Raw genomic sequence first — 24,914 nt, forward strand, 5'->3', positions numbered from 1 at the left:
TCACAGGCAGGCCTGCTATGTGGGGAACAGCCCTTTCAGGAAGTGTGACGGGTTTTCTTCCTCAAAAACCAGAGACTTCCTGGAGCTTCAACAGTTGTTGGGACTGGTTGGGGGTGGGAAATTATTCTACGGGTGGGTTTCTCCTCAAGATGTTGAACAGCGCTGTTCCTGGTTTTATTTTGTAGCAGGATTTTTACGAGGCTGGGGGATTTCATTTCATCACTGCAGGACCAGTAGATAGGGCTTTAGGTTTCCATCATATATAGGAGCTTCACATAATGCTCACGCTTCTTTCGGGTTTCCAGCTGTTTCAGATGTGGCTTTTCTCCTCTGGACCATTGGGGGGCCCTTAGGGAATGTGCTGCAGCCCCCACCCCCAATGCTTGGGTTAGTGAGAAGCTGCGTGGGAGGGGCAGTTAAAATGCCAGGTGATATGGCTTGGCTGTGTCCCCACCCAAATCTCATCTCGAATTGTAATCCCCACGTGCAGAGAGAGGGACCTGGTGGGAGGTGATTGGATCATCGGGGCGGTTTCCCCTACGCTGTTCTTGTGATTGATAGCGAGTGAGTGAGTCAGTTCTCAGGAGATCTGGTTGTTTGATAAGTGTCTGGTGCTTCCCCCCTGGCTCTCTCTCTCCTGCCGACATGTAAGGCGTGCCTTGCTTCCCCTTCATCTTCCGCCATGATTGTGGGTTTCCTGAGGCCTCCCCAGCCATGTGGAACTGTGAGTCAATTAAGCCTCTCGTTTATAAATTAGCCAGTCTCAGGTAGTGTCTTTAGAGCAGTGTGAGAACGGACTCACACACCAGGAACGTGAGGGAGGAGAAAGCCTGCACCACACACCATCACTTCCCTGTATTTGCTCCGATTTCGGGGCGGCGCCTGCCCAGCCAGCCCATGATCCCAGACCCTTCCAGCCCCCGCCCAGCTCACCCACCGTGCACCTCCAGCTGCAGGTCCTGGCTGCTGTTCCCTGCCACGTTGCTGCACTCACAGGTGTATGTTCCTTCCTGAGCCAGCTGGGCCTGTCCCAGGTACAACAGCCTCCCCACAGCCGACACCTGCTGGAGGCCAGCCCCCTCCCCGGGGAGGGGTTGACCTGGGTGCAGGAAAAAAGAAACTCCTGGTCCAGGGCATTTGCAAGGACGTGATGTCTTTCCATATGGAAAGTTTGTCCTCCTACCCATTCTTGCCAATTCCTGCTCATCCTTCAGGTGTCCATTTAGACACTACCTCTTCCGGGAAGCCTTCCATGAGTGCCACTTCTGGTCCTGGTGCCTCTTCTGAGCTCCCCCCATCCCCCTAGGCTTCTCTGCATCACAGATCTGCCTACAGGTGCCCCATCTGAATCCTACTCTGGCCTGAGCCCTCCGGAATGGCAGACCCTGCCTCAATTTCCTTCTGGGATCCCTTTTTTTTTTTTTTTTGAGACAGTCTCTCTCTGTTGCCCAGGCTGGAGTGCAGTGCCACCATCTCGGCTCACTGCAACCTCTGCCTCCTGGGTTCAGGTGATTCTCATGCCTCAGCATCCCGAGTAGCTGGGATTACAGGTGCACACCACCATGCCCTGCTAATTTTTGTATTTTTTAGTGGAGACGGGGTTTCACCATGTTAGTTAGGCTAGTCTCTAACTCCTGACCTCAGGTGACCCACTGCCTTGGCCTCCCAAAGTGCTGGGATTACAGGCATGAGCCACCGCGACCAGCCTCCCCCTGGGATCCTTAGTGGCTCCCCAGGGCCTGGCACACAGCAAGGCTCAATAAAGGCTACTGAAGGAAGAACCATCCATTTAGCTACAGTGGCCTGAGGAGGGTGACCAGGCAACTGGTAGACCTGGCATCAAGAAGACCCCTTGGAGGAAGAGGATTTGTCAACCTCGACCTACTGGATTAAACCCTTCCTCCTCTGTCTCTAGAGAAGCAGACCTCTGGGCTGGGTCATGACTCAATGCATGTCCCATCAGGGAAGCAGACCCAGTGGCCACCTGGCATTGCTTCCTCCCTCTCTGTCCTGGTGACCTCAGCTTGTCTCGCTACTCCCAGGCTGCTTCCTAGCCCAGACCTCTCCTCTGAGCTCCAGACACCTGTCTCTCACCATCCACTTGACACCTCACTAGGTATTTAGCAGATGTCTCAAGATTAATTCACCCCAAACGCTAGGTCTTTCCACCATATCTGCCCCTGGGGTCTCCCATCTCGGTAATGGCAGCTCCACTCTCCTCCATCATCCCTGATTCCCTGCCTCCTCTCATTCCCCCATCCAACCAGCATTCCTGCCCCAGGACCCTTGCACTTACCCTTACCTCCACCTGGGGTGCATTTCCCTGTGATATTCTCATGTTCAGCCCTTAGCTTTTCAAGTCTGCTTGGTCGAGCATTCCTGGCCACCCAACTTAAAACTGCAAATCCTACAACCCCCCGGAACATCTTTCCCCACTTCCTAGCTTTATTTTTCTCCATAGCATTTATCACCTAAGGTACCGAGTCATTTACTAACTGTGTGTTTATTATCTGATTGCTCCCATTGTGAGGGTGGGGATCTGTTTTATCCTCTGCTATATTTCCAGTGCCTAGAACAGGGCCTGGTACAGTCTCTCAATAAATATTGGTTAAATGGGCTGGGTGCTGTGGCTCATGCCTGTAATCCCAGCACTTTGGGAGGCTGAGGTGGCAGATCACCTGAGGTCAGGAGTTCGAGACCAGCCTGGCCAACATGGTGAAACCCTGTCTCTACTAAAAATACAAAACAGCTGGGCATGGTGGCACCTGCCTGTAATCCCAGCTACTCAGGAGGCTGAGGCAGGAGAATCACTCCAACCCAGGAGGCGGAGGTTGCAATGAGCTGGGATCGTGCCACTGCACTCCAGCCTGGGCAACAGAGCAAGACTCTGTCTCAAAAAAAAAAAAAATTGGTGAAGTGAATTCCAAATGTTTTTTGAGCACCTTTTTTGTACCATACACTGAACTTGGAATTCAGCTGTGGTCAACATGGTGCCTCACAGGGGTCACAGACTAATGGAGGAGCACACACAAGAAAGACTAATGTGGGTGACATGACAAGTGACAGGGACTGCATCAGGGAGGCTCTGTCCCAGCCTGGCAGTCAGGGAGGGCTTCCTGGAAGAAGCGACGTCTGAAGTGAGGCCTGAAGTTCAATCCAGCTCTTACTGGCAGAGCAGGACCAGGGGCTCCTGCAGGCTCAGGGACTGAGTAGAGAGGGGCTGGGGGAAGCATCACTTCTGTAACCAGGATCCCCACCCCTCGAGGCATAAGACCCCCACCATCTCAGCTAGGCTCTGGGGTGGGGGTAACCAGTGGGGGCTGGGCATAGCCTCCTTGTGCCTGGCAATGAGGTGGGGCTGGGTGAGGGCAGCAATCCTACCGTCCTTCCTCCAGGAGATCTTGGGGAAGGGGACACCCCGGCATTCGCAGGACAGCCTGGTAGGGTGCCCCTCTCTCACAGTCAGGGTGTGGGATTCCCTCGAGGGGAACACTGGAGCAACTGAGTCAGAGCAGAGAGAGGGTTAGTGGGGGTGGGGCTGAGATGGGGAGGGGATGAGCAACGCGAGGGCAGGCTGGAGGAGGGCTGTGTCCTGGGGCGCAATCAAGGCAGCAGCCCCCTCCCCCTGCCCAGCCTGGGAGACCCTCACCCCAGACGTTCAGATTGTAGTGTTTCTCTGAGCGGCCGGCCTGGTTCAGTGCCTCACAGGTATAGTGGCCCGCATCCCACACATCGGCTCTGTCCACCTGGCAGAGAGCAAAGACACCCCATGGGCGGGGACAGCACAGAGATGGGTGAGCCCTGGACAGACTGTGTGACTGCAGACATGTCACGTGACCTTGCTGAGCCCCCAAGCTGCCCACTTGGAGCACGGGGCAGTGACAGTATCTCCCCACCAGCTGCACTGGGAAGTTTCCAGAAGCACGTGCCTGTGGTGGGACTGAGAAGGGCCCCCTTGATGGCAGTCCTGCCAGCCTCCCGACCTTCATGGCCCAGATCTGCTAAGGCGGAGGCATGTGACTGGATCAGACCTGCTCCTGCATTTCATCGGCTCCCAGCCTCTTTGGAAAGCCCAAGAAAACAGACCCGAAGAGAAGGTGGAGGAATGAGGCTGGTGGGGTGCAGGGGACCTGTCCTCAGGGGTCAGATCCTGACATGGGGTTGCTGGGGCTAGGCTGTGGCTTTGAAGAATGAACGGAAGGAGGGGAAACCAAATGGCAGTGCTCTGAGTTGGCAATGATCATATCACAAGGTGTAGGGGGGTGGGAGGAGGAGCAGGCAGGTGAGGAAGGTTCTAACCCAACAGCTGGCGCCACTCAGCTGAGTCAGGGGCCCTGAGGGAGGCCCCGAGGAACCAGTCCTGGGGTTTTGTCCCCCATCCCCTGGGGGGAAAGGGGCTTGCAGGTCACTGAGCTGGGGCACCTGCAGGCCCCACCCTGCCCTTGGGCCGAGGTGGAGGCCTGCTTGGCTGGCCGGGGGCCTGCACACCTGCAGCAAGGCTTTGTCTGCGGAGAGGTGGACTCCAGGCCGTGGTTCCAGGGGCCGCCCGTCCTTCCACCAGCTCAGCACAGGAGGGGGCATGGCGTGGCTCTGGCACTCCAGGGCCACTGACTCATTGGCCACGACGGACACATTCAGCTCTTCTCCAAGGATACTAGGGGGCACTGCAGGAGGGGGCAGGAGAGGGGCTCCCTCAGGCACACGGGTGGGGCTGGCAAGGAGGGGCCACACCCTGGGTCAGGCCTAGCTACTCGCAGCAGCCAGGAGTGACCACCCTTCCTCTGCCTTCAGTCCTGCTTCGGAGGAGCCAGTCTGAGTAAAATTGTCACGATATCCACATCCCAGATTTCTGCAGCATGTTTCCACGGAGGGAAATTGGGGAAGGAAACTCAGGGTCCCCCTGTGTTATTTCTTACAGATGTCTGTGAATCTATAATTACCCACAGTTATCTCAAAACTTTCTAAAATTTAAAATTTTTGTTTAAAAAAAATTTTTTTTTAAGCAGGTCTGAGAACCACCTTTTGCCCCTGAAGCAAAAATAACCAGTGCAGCTTTGCAGGAAGGAACGCAGGGTCCAGGGGGAGAACTCATGGGGTAGAATCCTGCCCTCCACCACTCGCTCGCCATGCGAGGCCCTGGGGATGCTACTTGCACTCCTGGGCCTCAGTCTCCTCGTCTGTAAAGTGGAGATAATGAAAATCCCCACCTGATGGGGCCGCCATGAGGTTCAATCCAATGGCACAGGTGGGGCTCTTGGGCATACAATATGTGTTAACCACCATCTTCACTCCAGCAAAGGGAAAGAGCTAGAATCGAATCCTTCCTATAACCTCCCGCCCAAGACTACGTTCATTCGTTTTCTTTCTTTTTTTCTTTCTCTTTCCTTCCTTCCTTCTCTCTTTTTCCTTTCTTTTTCTTTCTCTCTCTCTCTCCTTCCTTCCTTCTTTCCTTCCTTCCTTCTCTCTCTCTCTTTCTTTCTTTTTTTTTTTTTGACAGAGTCTGGCTCCATTGCCCAGGCTGGAGTGCAGTGACATGATCTCAGCTCACTGCAACCTCTCCCTCCCGGGTTCAAGTGATTCTCCTGCTTCAGCCTTTCGAGTAGCTGGGACTACAGGCACGCACCACCATACCCAGCTAATTTTTTGTATTTTTAGTAGAGACGGGGTTTCACTGCGTTGGCCAGGCTGGTCTCGAACTCCTGACCTCAAGTGATCCACCCACCTCAGCCTCCCAAAGTGCTGGGATTACAGGCGTGAGCCACCATGCCCAGCTCCCAGCATGCTTTCTTACACCTCCACAGAGCCCCAGAAAAACCCAGAGGAGGACATTTAAAAATAAGCTACTGTGGTTACAGTAGCTTCATGAGCTCAGAGGCTTAGTGAGTCCCCATGGTGACCTTTGAGGTGAGTGCTATTCTTCCCATTTTGCAGATGAAGAAATGGTGGCCGAGAGAAGCAAAGTGACCAGCTCAAAGTCACAGAGGCAGGGTTTGAACCCCATGTCGGGGACACTCAAGAGCCGGCTTTCCTAACCACCACTCCATGCTGTTCCTGCTACTTCACACCCCTTCCGCGTCTCCCTGAACATGGGGCAGAGCTCCTGGCTATGCGGGGCCACCTGCCCACCCTCCCACCCGTTGCAGGAGCTCATACTCCAGGGCAGGTCTCTGGATCTCACTGATTCCTACTGGAAGGCAGCTGTTCTCAGGTGGACACTCCTCCATCCACCCAGCCTCTCTCCCTTTGGAAGTGACTGGGAATGCCCCCCACCCCATCTCCTTGGAGTCGCTGCTCTGAACCACATGGCTTTCCCAGTCTGAGACTCACTGTGGACTTGCAGGACAACATCCTGACGGTCCTCGCCCACCGCGCTCACAGCCACGCAGGAGTACCTCCCAGAGTCGGAGGCCCGGGCACTAGCCAAGGTGAGGACCCGGCCCCCAGGGAAGACCTGTGACCCCAGGGGGAAGCCCAAATTAGGCAACTGTCCTGCTGTTGCAGGCCCCAAGGGGCAGAACCCCACCTGCCCAAGCCGGCCCTGCTGCCGAGCACGCCTGGACAGCCTGCCCCAGACTCAGAGCCCCTCGTGATGCAGGGAAACCCAGGGTTGCATCTGGGCCTCCGGACCTCTGCCAGCTGGCAATGACACTGGACCTCAGGAAGAGTCCTCTAGAGCCCCTCTGTCCACTCGCCACACATGGCCAGTGAGCCCTTGAAATGTGGCCAGGCCAAATTGAGACAGGCCCCAGGTACAAAATATGCCACGGACTTCAAAGAGTTAATATGAAAAGAAGAATATAAAATATCTCAATAATTATTTTGTATTGATCCCATGGTGAAATGAAGCTATTTTGGATATATTGGATTAACTAACGTGTATTATTAACATTGATCTCACCTGTTTCTTTTTACTCAGTTTACTGTGGCCACAAGAACATTTACAGTGATGTAGGTGGTTCATGTTCATTGAATGTGTCATTACCATTGGGCAGTGTGGCTCCAGCCTCTCTGTTCAGTCCCACCTCCCTCCAGCCCTCGGCCCTGGGCTATCGCTGCTTCTCCCTCACCCTAAGTTCCCAGGGCCTGACCTCTGTTCCCAGCATCTACGGGAGGTGCAGGGAGGTGAGCCGGGGCCACCCAGCCCTACTGACCTGCAGGCCAGGGGTCCCTGCAGGGGACACAGGGTTTCCATCCTTCAGCCACATCAGTGTGGGGCTGGGGGCACCGGTGGCATTGCAGGTCAGCCGGACAGGGGTGTTGACCAACACAGGGCCTGGCAGGCTGGGTGGCAGCGTGATTCGAGGGGGCACTGCAGCGCAGGGGTGACATGGGGTACAGGCTGAGCCCCACTGGGGCAAAGCAGGCAGGGCCCCTGGCTGGGCACCCCTGCAGGAGCACACAGCCACAGCAAAAGCACAAGGACAGCCATCCAGACACGGGCTCTGAGCCACTCCACTGCCCCCAAGGCTGCTACTTCCATCCTTTCAACACCACCATGAGGCTTCTATAGATGGGAAACTGAGGCTCACAGAGGGGAAGTCACCTGCCCAAGACTGACCAGCCAGGAAGCAGCACTCGCACTCAGGCCTCTGGTCAGCAGAAGGTCATTTATTATGGGGATGGGGAGGGGACCAAGGGTCCCTGGACAGTGCTACTTCCTAACTCAGGGGTGTGAGATGAAATACCATATTACAGGCAGTCCCCTTTTGGCAGAAAATAGCCAGAAGATTCCATTGTATCTGGGAGGCACCAGCCATGATGCCCAGGGTCCCAGGCCTCTGCCCAGCTACCCACTGCTCTTAGAACCAACCTCTCCCATGGCCCATGAGGCCCAAGAGGTCCAGCCTCCATATGGCCACCAGCACCATCCTGGCCCTCTTCTCAGTGTTGTAAATCCCAGGCCCCGTGGCCTCCTTTCAGTTTCTCAAATTCCCCAGATCTTCATAACCTCAGGCCTTGGCAGAGACCTCAGTGTAGGTATCCAAGTGTCAAAGATGCCTCCTGGACTCCACAGGCCAAGTCAGTGCCCTGTTATAGGTGCTCAGTTGCACCTCATGTTCACCAGCTGCTATCACAATTGACATCAAGTAGTACTCTGGGGAATGATCTGATTGCTGTGTCCTCCACTAGACTGAAAGCTCCTAGGTCTGTCTTATTTAGGGCTCTAGGTCCAGTGTCTGCCCCAGAGCATGGACTCAATAAGTGTGGTTGGATAGAAAATGGATCAAGGAAAGAATGGGTAGTTGAATGAGTGAATGGATGGTGAATAGGTAGATGGGTAGTAGATGGATGGATGGATAGATGGGTGGGTGGATGGGAGGATGGACAGGTAGACAAATGGGCAGGTGGATGGGTGGGCAGACAGGTGGGTAGATAAATGAATGAAAGGATGGTTGGGTGGATAAATGGATGGATGAGAGATGGATGAATGGATGGATGGATAGATGAGTTGATGGATGGATGGGTGGATAGGTGGATGGGTGGATGGATGGAGGGGTGGATGAGTTGATGGATGGATGGGTGGGTGGATGGATGGGTGGATGGATGGGTGGGATGGATGGATGGATGGATGGATGGATGGTTGGATGGATGGATGGATGATGGATGGATGGGGTAACGGATGGATGAGGAGGTAGATGGATGGATGAGTGGACAGGTGGATGGACAGACTAATAGACAAATGAATGAAAAGACAACTTTTTGGACAAGGGACCTTGTAGGCCCAGGGAAGCTCACCATTGACCCGTAGGCCATACCGCAGCTCTGTGCTACCTGCCACATTGGATGCCACACAGCGGTAGCTCCCAGCATCAGAAAGCTGGGCTTGCTCAATGCGGAGAACTCTCCCATCCACTGATACTGTCACTCCCATCCACGAAGAGACAGGTTGGTGGCCCTTGAACCAGGAGACATCTGGGGAAAGGAAGAGAGATGCAAGGGAGAAAGGAAGAGAGATGCAAGGGGGAATGGAAGAGAGAAGCAAGGGGGAAAGGAAGACAGATGCAAGGGGGAATGGAAGAGAGAAGCAAGGGTGCTGCCAGCCCGTCAGACTCTGCTGGTGTGGTGGGCACCCAAGAGAAACTTCCAGGGTGACCACACTATTTTTTCAAGCATTGGAGAAGGTCAGAGTTCTTCATTCAGGAAAGGGAACCGGGGTGGAACCGGGCAATGTTGCCCAAGACAGGACCAAGGGTGGAGAAGAAGCCCCGTGGGCAGAGGCTGAGGCAGCCAGGAGCAGAGAGAGTCAAACTCAGCCCTGCCCTCCCCCTACCAGAAGACCCCGTGCCCTAGGGGACATTAGAGAACATGGACCAGCCCAAAGCAGCAGCCTCAAAGCCAGGCTGGACCGTGTGTATCTGCAGCTTCCCTGCATCCTGCCAGGACGTGCCCCCGGAACTCAGCAGGCATCCCCACGAGAGGGGGCAAATATCCCCAGGGCTCACAGGCAACAAGCAAAGCAGGGTGGGCCTAGTTCAGATGGGAGCAGGAGAGAGGCCTTCCTCCTGGGCCACCGTAAGCCTCACCCAGTCCCCTATGCAAACACCCACACCCAGCACCCAGCTCCCAGCCCTTTCCTCCACTTCTGGTCTAGAGGGGAGGACCCTACAGACCAGATGGTGACTCTGAGGTCCTGATCCTCGCCCCTAGCCCCGGACAGCCCTGTGAAGCTTACTGTGAGTAGCTGCCCTGCAGGCCTGTTTCACACTGGCTCTGGACCCTAGCATGGCCTTGGCCCGAAGGACATTGTTGAAGAGGAAGAGAGGAACATGAGAGAAACGGGGGGAAAGACCTGCTGATTTCTCCCCATTATGTCCAATCAGAGAGTCCCTGGGTCACTCGCCAGCCTCATTAGACAGTAAATTGGGCTGGAAGTAGCTTTCAGCCAAGAGGAGGGGTCTTACCAGGAGGGGGCACGCCTGAAGCCAGACACTCCAAGGTCACTGAGGCATTTTCCAGCACTGCCTTGTTGACTGGGCCTGGCTCGATGTTGGGGGGCACTAGGGGGAGACAAGGAGAGACCCAGCTTGGTAGGGGCAAGCTCTGGGCAGCTCTGATCCCAGCCATCCCAGCAGTGCTGCTCCCTGCTCCCCATAGAAAATCCTAGACAAAGGGCTCTAAAACAGCTCATGTCCTCAGACTAAGCAACCCCACTCCTGGAAGCAAGCCCAAGAACAAAGAGCAACAGGCTGCCATCCTTACGGCAATCATACAGCACCCAGCCCCCACCATCCTTACGGCAATCATACAGCACCCAGCCCCCACCCCAGGACAGCCGACGCCAGCACAGCCAGGGGAAGGGACAAGGACAAGGATTTCCCTGCAAATAAACCCCCAAAATAATGAAACGTAAATATGAATGTGGGCAAGTTCTGCTACTAAAAATCCCACCGTGGCTCACGCCTGTAATCCCAGCACTTTGGGAGGCTGAGGCGGGCGGATCACGAGGTCAGGAGATTGAAACCATCCTGGCTAACACGGTGAAACCCAGTCTCTACTAAAAATACAAAAAAATTAGCCAGACATGGTGGCGGGCGCCTGTAGCCCCAGCTGCTCGGGAGGCTGAGGCAGGAGAATGGCGTGCGTGAACCCAGCAGGCGGAGCTTGCGGTGAGCCGAGATAGCGCCACTGCACTCCAGCCTGGGCAACAGAGCGAGACTCCATCTTAAAAAAAAAAAAAAAAAAAAAATCCCGCCAAAAGGACTACAGAGCTATTGGTAACACTTTCATTTCAGGGCTTTCTACTTCCTCTGAAGTTAAGTGCACAACTATGACTGAAAAACCTCCTCCCCCTCCCTCGCCACACACTTCAGCCCCAAGGGTCCCCAGGGGATCACCCGACATGCTGGCCTGGGCCCTGCTGGTTACCCACGTCCTCACCCAAAACTTTCAGCGCCACTTCCCTCTTGCTCTCCCCAGCCAGGTTGGTGGCGGCACAAGTGTAGATGCCCTCGTCCCTCAGGTCAACCTTCTCAATCTGGAGGGGAGGGGGCAGAGAGTATGCCACGGGGCTGTCCAAGTGATGACGGGACACGGCAAGTGGCCAGGCTGCTGCCGAGCCCGGGGGCAGGAGCAGTGAGGCATGGGGACACTTTTGGCTCTGGAGGTAGAGTTATGAGCCAAGCACTTGGATTCCAGGGATTCGTCCGATCTCCAGGCATACCATTCCCCGTCCCCTTCGCTGACATTTTCTCCCTCTGACAACTGAAGCTCCTAGGACCCGGAAGAGGCTGAGGCTCACCCTTTCAGGCTGAGAGGGCTCTGGGCCCTTCCTATCCCCAGCCTGCTGGGATTTGCTCAGAGTCTCCAGGAAGCCCCCAGAGCAGCCCCTCCACCTGTGCCCAGCTGGCTCGCCAGACCTGGGGCCCCTGCACATACCTGTAGGTTCCCCCCAAAGGCTGCCAGGGCTACACCATCCTTCCACCAACGGAGGCTTGGGGTGGGCACCCCATCCCCTATGCACTGGAGGGTCACAGGCTGCAGGAAAGGAGCTGTGATGTTCTCACCCCCAATGATACTGACCGATGGGAACTCTGGGAAGGGAAAGAGTCAGGAAGAGCCCGAGTCAGAATCAGGAGGAGTACGGTGGGCACCCAGCAACCCCCTCGATGCCTGGGGGTGAGAAGGTGCCCTTGAAGGGCTGGCCAAAGGCTAGCATCTAGCTGCTGCCCACCATATCCCCTAGACGCATGGCTTAGGGGAAAGAGCTCTAGAATGGGAGCCAGCAGAGTAGTTATTCCCTTTAAAAATTCTCCCAACCATCTGTGCACCCATGCATCTATTCATGCATTTATTCATCTACCTATCCTTCTGTCTATCCATCCTTCCATCCATCCACCCACCCATCCATCATCTACCAATCCATCCAGCTAGCCATCCACCCACTCACCCTTCCATCCATCCACCCACCCATCCATCAATCCACTCATCCATCCACTCACCCATCCATCCATCCATCCATCCATCCATCCATCCATCCACCCATCCATCCGTCTACCCACTCTTCCATCCACTCACCCATTCATCCACTCATCCATCCACCCACCCACCCACCCATGCATCCATCTACCCACTCATTCATCCATTTACCCACTCATTCATCCATCCACCCACCCACCCATTCATCCATCTACCCACCCTTCCATCCATCCACCCACCCACCCATTCATCCATCTACCCACCCTTCCATCCATCCATCCACCCATACATCCATTTACCCATCTATCCATTTACCCATCCATCCACCCTTCTATCCACCCATGCTTCCATCTATCTACCCATCCATCCACCTTTCCATCCATCCATCCAACCATCCATCCACCCTTCTATCTGTCCACCCATTCATCCACCCTTCTATCCACCCATGCTTCCATCTATCTACCCATCCATCCACCTTTCCATCCATCCATCCATCCACCCTTCTATCTGTCCACTCATTCATCCACCAACCCATTCATCCACCCACCCATCCACCCACCCACCCACTGATCTATCCATGCATCCTTATGTGTGCTGAGCATCTACTCTGTGGCCAGAACTATACTGGGCCCCTGGACACAGTCAGGGAAAGGCAGCTACCATGTTGCCCTCTCAAAGCTCACAGAGGTGGACAGTGGAGATGGACAACCAAATAAGCAATCCCAATGTAGTGGTTGGAGGGCTAAGGCATTGAGAGGCTGGGCAGTGCAGATGAGAAACATGGTAGAATCAAGGAAGGCTTCCTGGAGGAAAAGTATTTCAGGATATGCCTGAAAGATAAGGAGCTAGGCAGGCAAAGAGGAGGGAGAATGTTCTGGGCAGAAGGAACAGCAAACGTAGACGAAGACGAGAGAAAGAGGATTGATACATGAAAAGAACTAAGTGAAGTTCAGCATGGTTAGCATGAAGAGAGCAGATGGACAGAGAGGAAGCTGGGGAGAGGAGTGAGGCCTAGGGGCTCGTCAGGACTGAGGATAAGTGTGATAAGTGGCCCGGCCAGCCTCTCACACCTGCGTCTCTGTGGGGAACCGGGAAGTCCAGCCCAGAAACGCCATCCAGCGAAGACCAGCCCCGTGCCCTTCCAGGCCTGCCACAGCCCAGGCTCCACCCACCCCTGGCATCTCAGGCTGCCCACAGCTCCAGAACCCCAGGCGCCCACTCACCATGCACAGACACCTCCACCTCGGCCCCGGCAGTGCCCGCCTCATTGGTGGCCTGACAGGCGAACAGGCCCGAGTGGTCCAGCTCCACATGGTCAATGTGCAGTGTGGTCCCCTGCGAGGCCACCTGCACCCCGGCCAGCTCCTCGGCTGGGCGGCCATTCTGCAGCCACCTAAGGTGAGTAGGGAGGGGGGCGCGTCAACCTGAGACCAGGGAAGGCCAGGCCAGGCAGGACAAGCAGGAAACCTAGAAGTTCCTCCCACCTGCTCTCACCAGCCGTGGCTCCAGGCCTCTTTCCTGCTCCTGGAAACAGGAAGCCTCTCTCCTGTCCACTTCCCCCCACAATCCGCAAAGCACACGCTCTCTGCCTACCCCCAGCCCTGGCCTCCACCACCCCAGACTCACTGGATAGTGGGTACTGGGGAGCCTGAGGCCTGGCAGGGAAGTTCCAGGGGCTGTCCCACGATGGTGGTCACCTGTCCCAAGCCTTCAGCCACCAGGAGCTGTGGGGGCACTGCAGGCAGAACACACTCAACACACTCCTGGGTGTTTGGAGCTGAGCAGCCACTGGCCTCAAACCCTCCCAAGTCCCCAGAGCCTTCCAAGCGAGGCCCAGCCGCACCTCACCCTCACGTCTCCCTATCAGTGGCCCTTCCTCCAGGAGGCCTTCCAGGGCCACCCAAGGCGGGTAAGGGGACACCCCGGGCTCCCCAAAGGCTTGGGCCTAATTATTTAACATCTGCCTCCCTGGCAGACTGAGGGCTCAGGAGTCCGGTTGGCCTTGTTCCCAGCTTCATTTCCAGTTCCACTTGGGGTCAGCACAGCACTAGGACCTGAGGTGCTTCAGCAATGGATGGAAGAGCAGGCGAAGGCCCCACCCGCCCTGCTGGGACCACACCCACAAGCCGGCCTTAGGAAAGTCTCCGTAAAGGGCCATTCCATTGGCAGAAGGCAGAACGAGGTCCTCTGTCCTGGGTGACCCAGCCCAGGGTCCTGGGCACAGTCAGGGACCCTTGATCCTGGGGCTCCACCCTGCCCACTCCTAGCCCTGCCGGCCCCACAGCCCAGGCCTCAGTGTCCTCATCTGTGTCATGCAATGTGGGGACACTGGTTACTTCTCCCCACCCTCCCTCCACTCCAGGAGCTCTCTCGGGACAAGCACGCAGCAGGCCTGGGCAGAGGTCCACAGCCTAGGCAGCTCTGAGTGGGGTGGGCCAGGCTCACCTTGAACCTCCACGGAGTACTGCAGCACGGCTTCCCCGGCAGGACTGCTGGCCACACAGCTGTACAGGCCACTGGATGCCTCCCCCGGGCTCTCCAGCCTCAGCACACTGCCGCCTGTCTCCAGCCGCGACTCGTTGCTCTCTGCCACGGGCAGCCCCTCGTGGTGCCAGGAGAGGGTAGGGGGCGGGTGGCCTCTGGCCACGCACTCCAGCGCCACAGGCCTCCCAGCCACAGCCTTCACCACGTATGGGCTTCCACCAGCGCCCTCGATGGTAGGTGGGACTGGAAAAGAGGCAGGGGGCGGCTTGGGGACCACAGCTGGACGCTAGCCTGCTCTCATCTCAGCCCAACAGACCCGCTGAAGCCCCTCACCGGCCCCACTCCATGTGAAACACTTCCTTCCCTCACCTCCAGTGGCTGAACCCCTTGCTCAGACCCCGGGGCAGCATTCTCACCCTCCTCAGCCCCTGGGCGCACCACTCTACCCCTGGGTGCTGACTGTTGCCTCTCCATCCCCGCTGCTACCCCGGCAAGCCCAGCATGAGTGGAAAGAGGGCCGGCCTACTTGCATCCCCAGTGCCTATACACAGCAGGTCCAGTGTCTGCTGGACTCAAATGAGACCCCCAGGGCCGGGACAGAGCTCTGCTCCTGGAAGTCCCCTCCCTCCCTGGTCTCAGGAGACAGAAGACTGGGGCAGACCTGAGCCCGGTTGGCTTGGATTGGGGGGCTCCTAACTTAGCCAGCGATGGCCAAGGGGACCAGATGTTAACTATGCTTGGAGCCCATGGTGGCCACGCCAAAGGGGAAATTTCTCTCCTACCCTCAAGGAGACCCTCAAGTTGCTGAGCTGATGAAGCCATTATCAGGGCACAAGGGGCAACCGTGGCCTGGGAGATGCTTCTTAACCTTATTTGGGTGTAAGACCCTTTGAAAATTTAATGAAAACATACACATACACATTTTCTATTTCATTTCCTGGGGGACCTCGGGTCCCAAAATAAGACTCCCTGAGCTAGCGGCGGGGCCATCTTCAGAGGCTGCCGTGGAGCCCATGCAGCTCAACTGCCCTTTGAGGCTCCAGTACCCAAGCCCTTTGCATCCTTGGAAGCCAGAGCTCCCGAAGTGACTCCCCACGGGGGGCCAGGCTGACCCCTATCAGCTTGCACGCTGCCCTCTCACACTTCACTGGGGCCCTGCTCAGACCCATCCAGAGCCACCGACACCCTTTCCTCTGAGTTCTCCTTCAAAAGTCCCCAGAGCCAAGCCCCTCAGGGCTGAGCTGATGCTGAGGTTCACAGCATGAGGTCTGGAGTCAGATCTGCCCGCGTATGGACCGGGTTCCACCACCTCCTAGGGGTGTGAACCTGGGGAAACCTCTCTGCTCCAGAGCTTCACTGTGACCATCTGTAACTGGGGACATGAGAGCTCAAGTCCCTTTGCCAGCTGATCAAATGAGCTGATGCTGCAAAGTGCCCCTCTGGTCTAGCTTACAGAAGTGATGAGCTAAGGGCAGTTAATTATTGTGGTGGTCACAGGGGTCTGGGCATGGTTTAGTGAAGAGCCCCACACCATGAGGGGAGACCTGGATTCTACACTGAGCTCCGCCATGGCCTCCTAGACAGGCCCTTCCACTCCTGGCCTCAGTTTCCTTACATGTATGAGGGAAGTCGCATGAGCTGGGAGGACCCTTCTCCCTAGATAATGTCTTGGTCCCATTATCCTTTTGCCTCTGACCACTCCAAGTGGCCACCTAGCCTTCCTTTGGAGACAGGCAGGGGCCACCATGGCTGAGTCCCTCCCACTGCCCACCCCGGCTGCCGTGGCCCCTGGCTGCTCACCATAAACATCCAGCCTGGTGGCCTTCTCTGCGGCCCCCACAGCATTGCTGGCCTTGCAGGTGTAGACGCCGGTATCTGAGCTCTGCGCCCTCCCCAGCTGCAACTGCCGACCGCCCCTAGTGTAGACCACCTTGGTGCTGGTGGGGAGCAGGGCCCCGTCCTTGAACCAGGTGATGTTTGGGGTGGGCACTCCTCGAGCCTCACACAGGAGCTGCACTAGGTGGTCCTCCATGACGGCCACCTCGCCTGTCTCGTTGGAGCCCCAGATAGTGGGGGGCGCTGAGAAGGAAAGAGGTGGGGCTGGTCACAGGCAGCCCCTGAGGCCTCTGGCATCTTCCCCAGGGCAGCAGACTCATGCCTTTGGGCCACGAGACACACCACAGGCTTCCATTGTGGGGTCAGGGAAGGCATGGTGGACAAGGAGGGGAGGGGTCTGGGGACAGATGGGAGAGGCCAGCATGGGGACATGCTGGTGTGGAAGGTGCAGGAGGTGGCGGCGGGGCCACAGGCTTGGATTCTGGGCCCTGCTCTGCTCTAACATACTGGAAGACCAGGGGTGAGCCACTTCCCCTCTCTGGGCCTCGGTCTCCCCATCTGTGAAATGAGAGGCTGGACTAGATGAGGACTTCACACAGGGCTGGTCACTCACCACCGATGCTACCCAGGACAATGCTAGGGGCACATGGGCACAGCATGAAATAACTGCATCTCAGAATGGAATGGTTACGCCCCTCCCAAATCTCCTTCTATCCGGGTTACAGCAAGGAAAGGCTCCGTTTGGTGCTACTATGCATGTCCCTAACCTTTCTAGCACTTTCTACTCTCCGCTTTTTAGCACAGAGAGTGCAGATGCAGGCTGGGTGCCCTCTGCGGAGTCCACGCCTCGAGAATTTACAACATTGCTCTATGGGGTGTGTTTGTTTTTTCAGCTTCCTTAGCCAAGCGGCACTGGTTTTCCGCTTACAGTTTCGACATTAAATATCCTTTATAAGAATAAGGGATATTTAAATAAATGTGTTTCAGTGTAAGGAAGTGTGACTCATTTAAAGAAAAGTAAATCATAATTCCAAGTGGTATCAGAAGTAGTAAATTTGGGCCAGGTACAGTGACTCATGCCTGTAATCCCAGCACTTTGGGAGGCCAAGGCAGGAGGATCACTTGAGGTCAGGAGTTCAAGGCCAGCCTGGCCAACATGGTGAAACCCCATCTCTCCTAAAAATACAAAAATGAACTGGGTGTGGTGGTGGGCACCTGTAATCCCAGCTACTTGGGAGGCTGAGGCAAGAGAATCACTTGAATCTGGGAGGGGGAGGTTGCAGTGCGCCAAGATGGTGCCACTGCCCTCCAGCCTGGGCGACAGAGAGAGAATTCATCTCAAAAAAAAAAAAAAAAAGTAGTAAATTTTTAGAGCTGGGATGGAAACCATGGATTTGGAAAACGCTGGGCCAGATAACCTCTATCCCCTGACCCTGACCCCAACCCTGACCCCAGCCCCCAGCTTTCTTGGACTCAGGGATCACTCACCAGGTCCCCCATTTCAGCCCTCACTCTCCCTCTAAGGCAGCGGGCAGCTGGGTGGGAAGCTTCCTGAGTAGCCTGTGGCGGGGTCCCAGAAGGCGTGGGGGCTCACCATGAACTCGGAGCTGGAAGTCCCTGGCCTGCTGACCCGCTGGGCTGAAGGCCACGCACTGGTATCGTCCCTCATCCCCCACGTGACTGCCGGTGATCCTGAGAACCTGGCCATCCTCCTGGACCTGCAGGTGAGGGCCTCCCGGAAGGACAGGCCTGGAGAGACGGGCAAGGGAAAAGCGCCAGTAAGGCCGAGGGGCTGGATGGGGCACGCTGCACACAGGGAGTGCGTGGCTTGTAAAAAGCGAGGCTGGGCCATTCATTAGCACCAAGAGGTGGGAGCAATGCAAAGGCCCAGGAAGCGAGGAATGGATCAACAATGTGTGGTCCGTCCATGCCACGGAACATTATTCAGCCACAAAAATGAAGGCAATTCTGACACTCGCCACAGTATGGATGAACCTGGAAAATATGCCGAGTGGAAGAAGCCAGACACAAAACGCCAAACACTCTATGATGCCAGTGATGTGAAGTACCCAGAACAGGCACGTCCATAGAGAAGGAAAGCAGGCTTGTGGTTGCCAGGGGCTGGGGAGAAGGGGACAGCGACTGGCTGCTGATGGGTCCAGGGTGTCCTTTTGGGGTGAGGGAATGTCAGGAACTAAATAGAAGTGAAAGTTGCCCCATGCTGCAAATGTACTAAATGACACTACACTGTACACCTTTTTTTTTCCTTGAGACTGAGTCTTGCTCTGTTGCCCAGGCTGGAGTGCAGTAGTACAATGGCTCACTGCAACCTCCACCTCCCAGGCTCAAGTGATTCTCCTGCCTCGGCCTCCCAAGTAGCGGAGACTACAGGAGACTACAGACTACCGCCACCATGCCCATATATATATATATATATATATATATATATATATATATATATATATATAGTATTTTTAGTAGAGATGAGGTTTCACCGTGTTAGCCAGGATGGTCTCGATCTCCTGACCTCGTGATCTGCCCACCTCAGCCTCCCAAAGTGCTGGGATTACAGGCATAAGCCACTGCACCTGGCCCACTGTACACTTTAAAATGGCTAATTGTATGTTATGCGGACTTTTTTTTGGACGGAGTCTTGCTCTGTCACCCAGGCTGGAGTGCAGTGGCTTGATCTCGGCTCACTGCAACCTCCACCTCCTAGGTTCAAGTGATTCTCTTGCCTCAGCCTCCCAAGCAGCTGGGATTACAGGCGCCTGCCACCATGCCTGGCTATTTGTGTGTGTGTGTGTTTAGCAGAGACAGGGTCTCGCTGTGTTGGGCAGGCTGATAGCTCCTGATCTCAGGTGATCTGGCCGCCTTGGCCTCCCAAAATGCTGGGATTACAGGCGTGAGCCACTGCACCCAGCCCATTATGTGAATTTTACTTAGAGAAAAAGTGAGTTTAAAAAGAGGCTGGGCACAGTGGCTCATGCCTGTAATCTCGGCACTTTGGGAGGCCAAGGCAGGAGGATTGCTTGAAGCCAGGTGTTTGAGACCAGCCTGGGCAACAAAGCAGGACCCCATCTGTACAAACATTTTTTTAAAAATTAGCCATTGTTGGTAGTGCACACCTGTGGTCCCAGCTATTTGGGAGGCTGAAGTGGGACGATCTCTTGAGCCCAAGAAGCCCAGGAGTCTGAGGCTGCAGTGAGCTGAGATCGTTCCACTGCACTCTAACCTGAGCAACTGAGCGAGACCCTGTCACCAAAAAAAAAAAAAAAAAAAAAAGGAAAGGCTAAGAGATGAGAAGACTTTGCTGAGGTAAGAGTGGGGTCTCCCTGGCTAATCTCCCGCTGGGTGGGAGGCGCCCCTACAGCCCTCAGTCTGGGCCCTGGGTGGCACATGCCATGCCTGTCAGCTCCCCAAGAAGAGTTCAACCTTCCCCAACCCCCACATCCAGCAGGCTGAGTCTGGGCACCACCACACGCCATCCTCAGGGAGGGGGGGCACTCACTGCCTGTCCTTGGTCCACTCCACCTGGGGCGTGGGGACCCCTGAGGTCCAGCACTGCAGCTCCACGTCTGCACCGGCCAATCCCAGCACCTCCTGAGCGGCCCCGGCTCCAAGCACGGAAGGAGGGGCTGGGGGTAAGAAGGGGTGAGGGCTGGGAAACTGTTCAAACCCTGCAAGCCCCGCCTACCACGGGGCCTTTGTCTGTGCAGACCCCCCAGCCTGGGCCCCCCTCCTACCTGACCTTCCTGGGAAGCCCCCCAAAACCGTGGCCAGAAGGGCTTGCTCTGGAGCCCTCAGCACTCAGACTGTTCTTTGGTAGCACTTGTGACAGTAATGATTTTGCTAATCACCTGTCTGATGTCTGTCCCCCGAGCCTGATAGCTCTGTGAGGATGGGGGTTGGGTCTGTCATGGGTCCCTCTGTGCCCCCTGCTCTCCGCAGGCAAAGTCTACCCTCTCCCCCGGTGTGCCTGCAAGAGTTGGGGCTACAGGGCCAGACACACTTGGGAGTTACGGGGCTCAGGTCTCACTCACTGAGCACAAGGAGATGGAAGTCCCTCTGGGCGGTGCCAGCCTGGTTCTCTGCCCGGCAGGAGTAGAGCCCAGAATCACCCTCCTGGATCCTGGGGAAGTGGAGGGACTGGCCCTCGTCCAGGAGGCGGTGGCTGCCCACCTTAGGAATCTGGGTAGGAGAGGCCAGAGGGAGCCAGTAAGAGGGGATCCAGCCACCACCCCCAGCATCAGTAATGAGGAAACTGAGGCCCGAGAGGTGGCCAGTGGCCAGAACGGTGCCATGTTCTCTGCCACGCAGCCCCCGCCAGGCTTCACTACATGACCACTATCCTCCACTGCCGTGAACCCCAGAGCACCACCAAAGACACCTGTCACATCTCCCTGCCCCACCTTGGCACACGCAGAAACGCCCATCCAGAAGACCTGTCCCCAGCCTAAATCCCACCCATACCCCGCCCACCCTAGGGGGACACCCACCAGCTGCGCGTCCTTCAGCCACACGATCTCAGGGACTGGAAAGCCGTTCGCGTCACACTCCAGCGTCAGGGACTGCCCGGCCATGCCCGACACGTTGGCCTTGCGTCCATCCTCCCGGATGCTGGGGGGCACTTGGGGGCAAGGAGAGCCAAGGAGCTGCTTCCCTGACCCCTTAGAGCCACAGCCGAAGGGACCTCATCTGGGCCATTCCCTCCCCTTCGTCACTGGGGTTGGAGAAGGTCTGCCTGTCCCCGTCCGCCCAGCCACAAAGGGTCCTGTGGACCTGCAGATGGCCGCAGCAGCCTTGCCCTGAGACCCAAACACCCTCAGTCGTGCCCAGGCCCAGGTGTCACCCTTTCTGACTCTCAGCTTTGCAAGGTGCTGGAGTCCCCTTAGATCCATCTGGTTCTACACCAAACCTGGTGTCACAGTGACCAGGGAGGGTCCCCCTGAGTGAGAATCTCTGAAGGTGAGGCCTGGCCACGCTTTTGTAACAAATGTCTTGAGCAAGTCATTACAGGGCTAGCCAGAGCAGCTGGTCCTGGGGAAGCAGCAGGTGGCGTTAGGAGCTGGTAGAACTGCCCAAGCGGGGCCAGTTCATCCTGCCGACAGAGACCACTCCCCAGCCCACCCACACTGCCCGTGTTAAGGGGGGGTCCCCTTCCTCTGCACATAGCACCCTGGATGTGGGGGTGGGCGCTCTCCCTGCTGAGGACAAGAATGTGAGAAGAGGCCAGGCGTAACAGTTTTAACCCGGAGGTGGGCTCTGGGGCTCTGCATTGCCATCCGTGCTCATTTTTAAAAATAATTTTTTAAGTTTATTTTATGTAGAGACAGGGTCTCTCTCTCCCAAACTGGTCTCGATCTCCTGGGCTCAAGCAATTCTCCTGCCTCAGCCTCCCAAAGTGCTAGGATTACAGGTGCGAGCCACCACGCCCAGCCAAGGGGTCATTTTAAAATGCCTTCACCTCTAGACCAATCTCAAAGACACTGATGGAATTCCAGGTACTTCCCCCATACTGTCTCCGTGGGGGTCTCTCTAGGGAAGTGGGGTGTCCAGTGCAACCTGCCACTCTCCCAGCCCCCTCAAGCCCTCCCTGTCACTGGCACCTGGTGGCAGGACCTGATTCTCCTGTGGAGGAAGCTCTCAGGCCCCAGGGAACTGGCACTGCCACACCTGGGCACGCCGTGGTACTGTCAGACCCCCGGCTTCACTGTGGGCCTCTGGCCGGATGCAGTCCTGGGAGGAAGATAGGCCCGTCTCTGGGTCCCTGCCACTTTCCTCTCTTGCCCCCAGCTCTGGGTCCCTGCTCACCATAGACCACCAGCTTGGCTCTCCTGGATGCGGAGCCCACCTCGTTGGTGGCCTGGCACTCGTAGTCTCCACTATCCGCGGGTGAGACGGAGGCCAGGAACAGAGACCCCTCCTCCAGCACTGCCACACCTGGCTGGCCACGCAGGGGCTCCGAGGACGGGCCCTTCCTCCATGTGACCTGCGGCTTGGGCGTTCCTGGCAGGGTGCATGGAGTCATCAGTACAAACACCCTGACACCTTTCCCTCCACACCTGCACTGTCCCCCACATGTCTCTTCTGTGCAAAAGGGGCTGACGGTCCAGGGATGACTACAGGCACCTCCATCCCCCCGAGGCTGGAAGGAGCATTTCCCTCGGAGCTGTGGGAGCCCCCACACCCGCCACCTACCCACACTGCCCATCCATACAGCCTCCTAGGGTCCCTGAGGGACCAAGGCGGGGACTGCATGCCTGTTTTCTGGTTCTCTTCACAGCAAGTCCCCAGTCCCCTCATTTAGAATTGCACCCCAACTGGCACCCCCAGCCCCTGCCCTCCCTGCTTTTCAGCCATCATCCTCCACTTTCCAGTGATCAGAGGACGCATCTATGATCCAGGTCTCTGTTGCCTCTTTTCTGTGTCCCCCACCCGACGAGGGCCAGGCTCTTTGTTTTTTTCCCTGCTGCCATCGCCAGCCTCTAGCACAGTGCCCGGCACACAGTAGGCACTAAATCAGTGAACGAGCCAAGCCTGCCGTGCTCCAGCACCCTGCGTTGTGCCCTGGGGTTAGGGCCTGTGGGAGGCCCCAATTCTGCTCAGCCTGCTCCTGCTCCTCCCTCCACAAGCCTGGGCCAGTCACTTTGCCAGCCACAACCCCCAGCCCCACTGTGAGTGCCACACCCCCCAGCCTCCAGCCCCACCGTGAGTGCCACATCCCCCAGCCCCTTGATCTCTAGGACACGCCCCATGTTGGTCTGTGCACACAGCCTGGTACACAGTAGGTGTGCCAGAAACAGCTGCCCACTGGGCTGAGTGGAGCTTTCATTCACGGGCCCCAAGGACAGCACCTGCCCAGAGGGGGTCCTATGTGAGCTGAAGCTAACAGCCCAGTCCTCCAAGTGACCCCTTTGAGGCACACTGCCCAGAGGTCGCAGCATGAGCCCCAGGCACACACTCTGCTGCTGCCATCCTGGCCCTAGCTCTCACCTGCCCCCTGACCTCCGCCAGCGCTGACTCAGGGGAGCCTGTGGGGTCCCCACACTTGCAGATCGGCACGTCACTCCCACCTGCCTTCTGCTGCTACCACTGGTCATCAGGACTGTTGTAGCTAACACTGATTATCATCAGAAAGGGCCGCCCCTGGCAGCGGGGGCCCAGGGGTAGACACTTACGCTGTGGGACGCTCACTCTTTCATCCTTGGAAGGACCAGTAAGCATGGTGGCGGGGAAGACATGGCATGTGGAAGGCACACTGGCATCATCTCTGCAGGAGGGTGCCCTGCCCCCTCCGCCCTACCCTGACCGTCCACCGTAAAGTGCCAGAGACCCTCCCTGCTGGCATGAGGGACAGGGAGGGCCCAGGGCCCTGCTCCATGTCCACCCACGCTCTGGGTGTCCTTGGGCAACTTACTGAATCCCTCTGTGCCCGTTTTCCTCTGGAATCCTCTGCCCAGAATGCAGGCCAGAATGTCCCACCGCCAGGGGCTGCTACCCCCACTCCCCACTGTGGGGATACACACCACACACACACAACACGATACACACACCACACAGCACATACACACCACACACCACACTACACACACGAAACACCATACACACATACCACACACAAACATACACACCAAGCACTACACACACCACATACTATACACACCAAACACCATACACATACCACACATGACATACATACCAAACAACACACACACCACACCCTATACACACCACACACCACATACACACCACATACTACACACACCACACACCAACATACACACACACAGCACACACACACCACACACTACACGTACCACACATACCACATACACACCACACACCACACACTAACATACACACACACCATACACACAGCATACATATCAAACAACACACACACCACACACCACACACACACCATACACTACACACACCACACACTACACATACCACACACAACATACACACTACACACCACACACCACACACAATACATACCACAAACCACACTACACACACCACCATACACACACCACACACAATATACACAACAAACACTGTGCACACACCACACACCACACACAATACATACCACACACCACATACACACCATGCACTACACACTACACACACCACACACAGAACATACACACCAAACACTATGCACACACCACACACACACCAAAAACTATACACACCACATACACAACACATACAACATATACACCAAACACTACACACTACACACACCAAACCACACACACAACATACATGCCAAACACCACACACACACACACCCCACATACACCAAACACCATACACACACCACACACACAACATATATACCAAACACTACACACACCACACACACCAAACACCACATACCACATACACATCACATGCTACACACCATACACACAAACACCATGCACACAAAACACCATACACACACACACCACACATTCACACATACGCACCACACACTACACATCATACACACACACTACATACACATCAAACAACATACACACACCACACACAAACATATACACCAAACACCATACACACATCACACACTACACACAACAAACACCATACACATACACACAACATACAAACACTACATACACACCCCACATACCAAACACCACATACCACATACACACATCACA

General features: G+C 56.1%; 1 protein-coding gene across 6 annotated transcripts in view; it reads right to left on the reverse strand.

Annotated features, from left to right (window-relative positions):
* Window positions 1-24,914, reverse strand: part of HMCN2 (hemicentin 2) — a 169,643-nt gene that overhangs the window by 65,285 nt on the left and 79,444 nt on the right. For all 6 annotated transcript variants that reach the window (XR_010148824.1, XM_016961863.3, XM_063788167.1 and 3 more), the window contains 19 exons: window positions 22,051-22,245; window positions 20,736-20,866; window positions 20,280-20,427; window positions 19,748-19,874; window positions 17,831-17,985; window positions 16,201-16,479; window positions 14,362-14,643; window positions 13,543-13,651; window positions 13,140-13,309; window positions 11,377-11,531; window positions 10,879-10,975; window positions 9,903-9,998; window positions 8,737-8,913; window positions 7,152-7,309; window positions 6,328-6,451; window positions 4,489-4,664; window positions 3,650-3,746; window positions 3,382-3,501; window positions 938-1,099 (listed from right to left, as the gene is read on the reverse strand). Coding sequence is in view for 5 of the 6 variants with exons in the window: in XM_016961863.3 (XP_016817352.3) it covers window positions 938-1,099; window positions 3,382-3,501; window positions 3,650-3,746; window positions 4,489-4,664; window positions 6,328-6,451; window positions 7,152-7,309; window positions 8,737-8,913; window positions 9,903-9,998; window positions 10,879-10,975; window positions 11,377-11,531; window positions 13,140-13,309; window positions 13,543-13,651; window positions 14,362-14,643; window positions 16,201-16,479; window positions 17,831-17,985; window positions 19,748-19,874; window positions 20,280-20,427; window positions 20,736-20,866; window positions 22,051-22,245 (2,958 nt within the window). In the remaining variant the exon portion in view is untranslated. The remainder of the gene's footprint in view (window positions 1-937; window positions 1,100-3,381; window positions 3,502-3,649; window positions 3,747-4,488; window positions 4,665-6,327; window positions 6,452-7,151; window positions 7,310-8,736; window positions 8,914-9,902; window positions 9,999-10,878; window positions 10,976-11,376; window positions 11,532-13,139; window positions 13,310-13,542; window positions 13,652-14,361; window positions 14,644-16,200; window positions 16,480-17,830; window positions 17,986-19,747; window positions 19,875-20,279; window positions 20,428-20,735; window positions 20,867-22,050; window positions 22,246-24,914) is intronic.

Source organism: Pan troglodytes, chromosome 11, assembly GCF_028858775.2.
Source record: "Pan troglodytes isolate AG18354 chromosome 11, NHGRI_mPanTro3-v2.0_pri, whole genome shotgun sequence".
NCBI classification, from domain to species: domain Eukaryota; kingdom Metazoa; phylum Chordata; class Mammalia; order Primates; family Hominidae; genus Pan; species Pan troglodytes.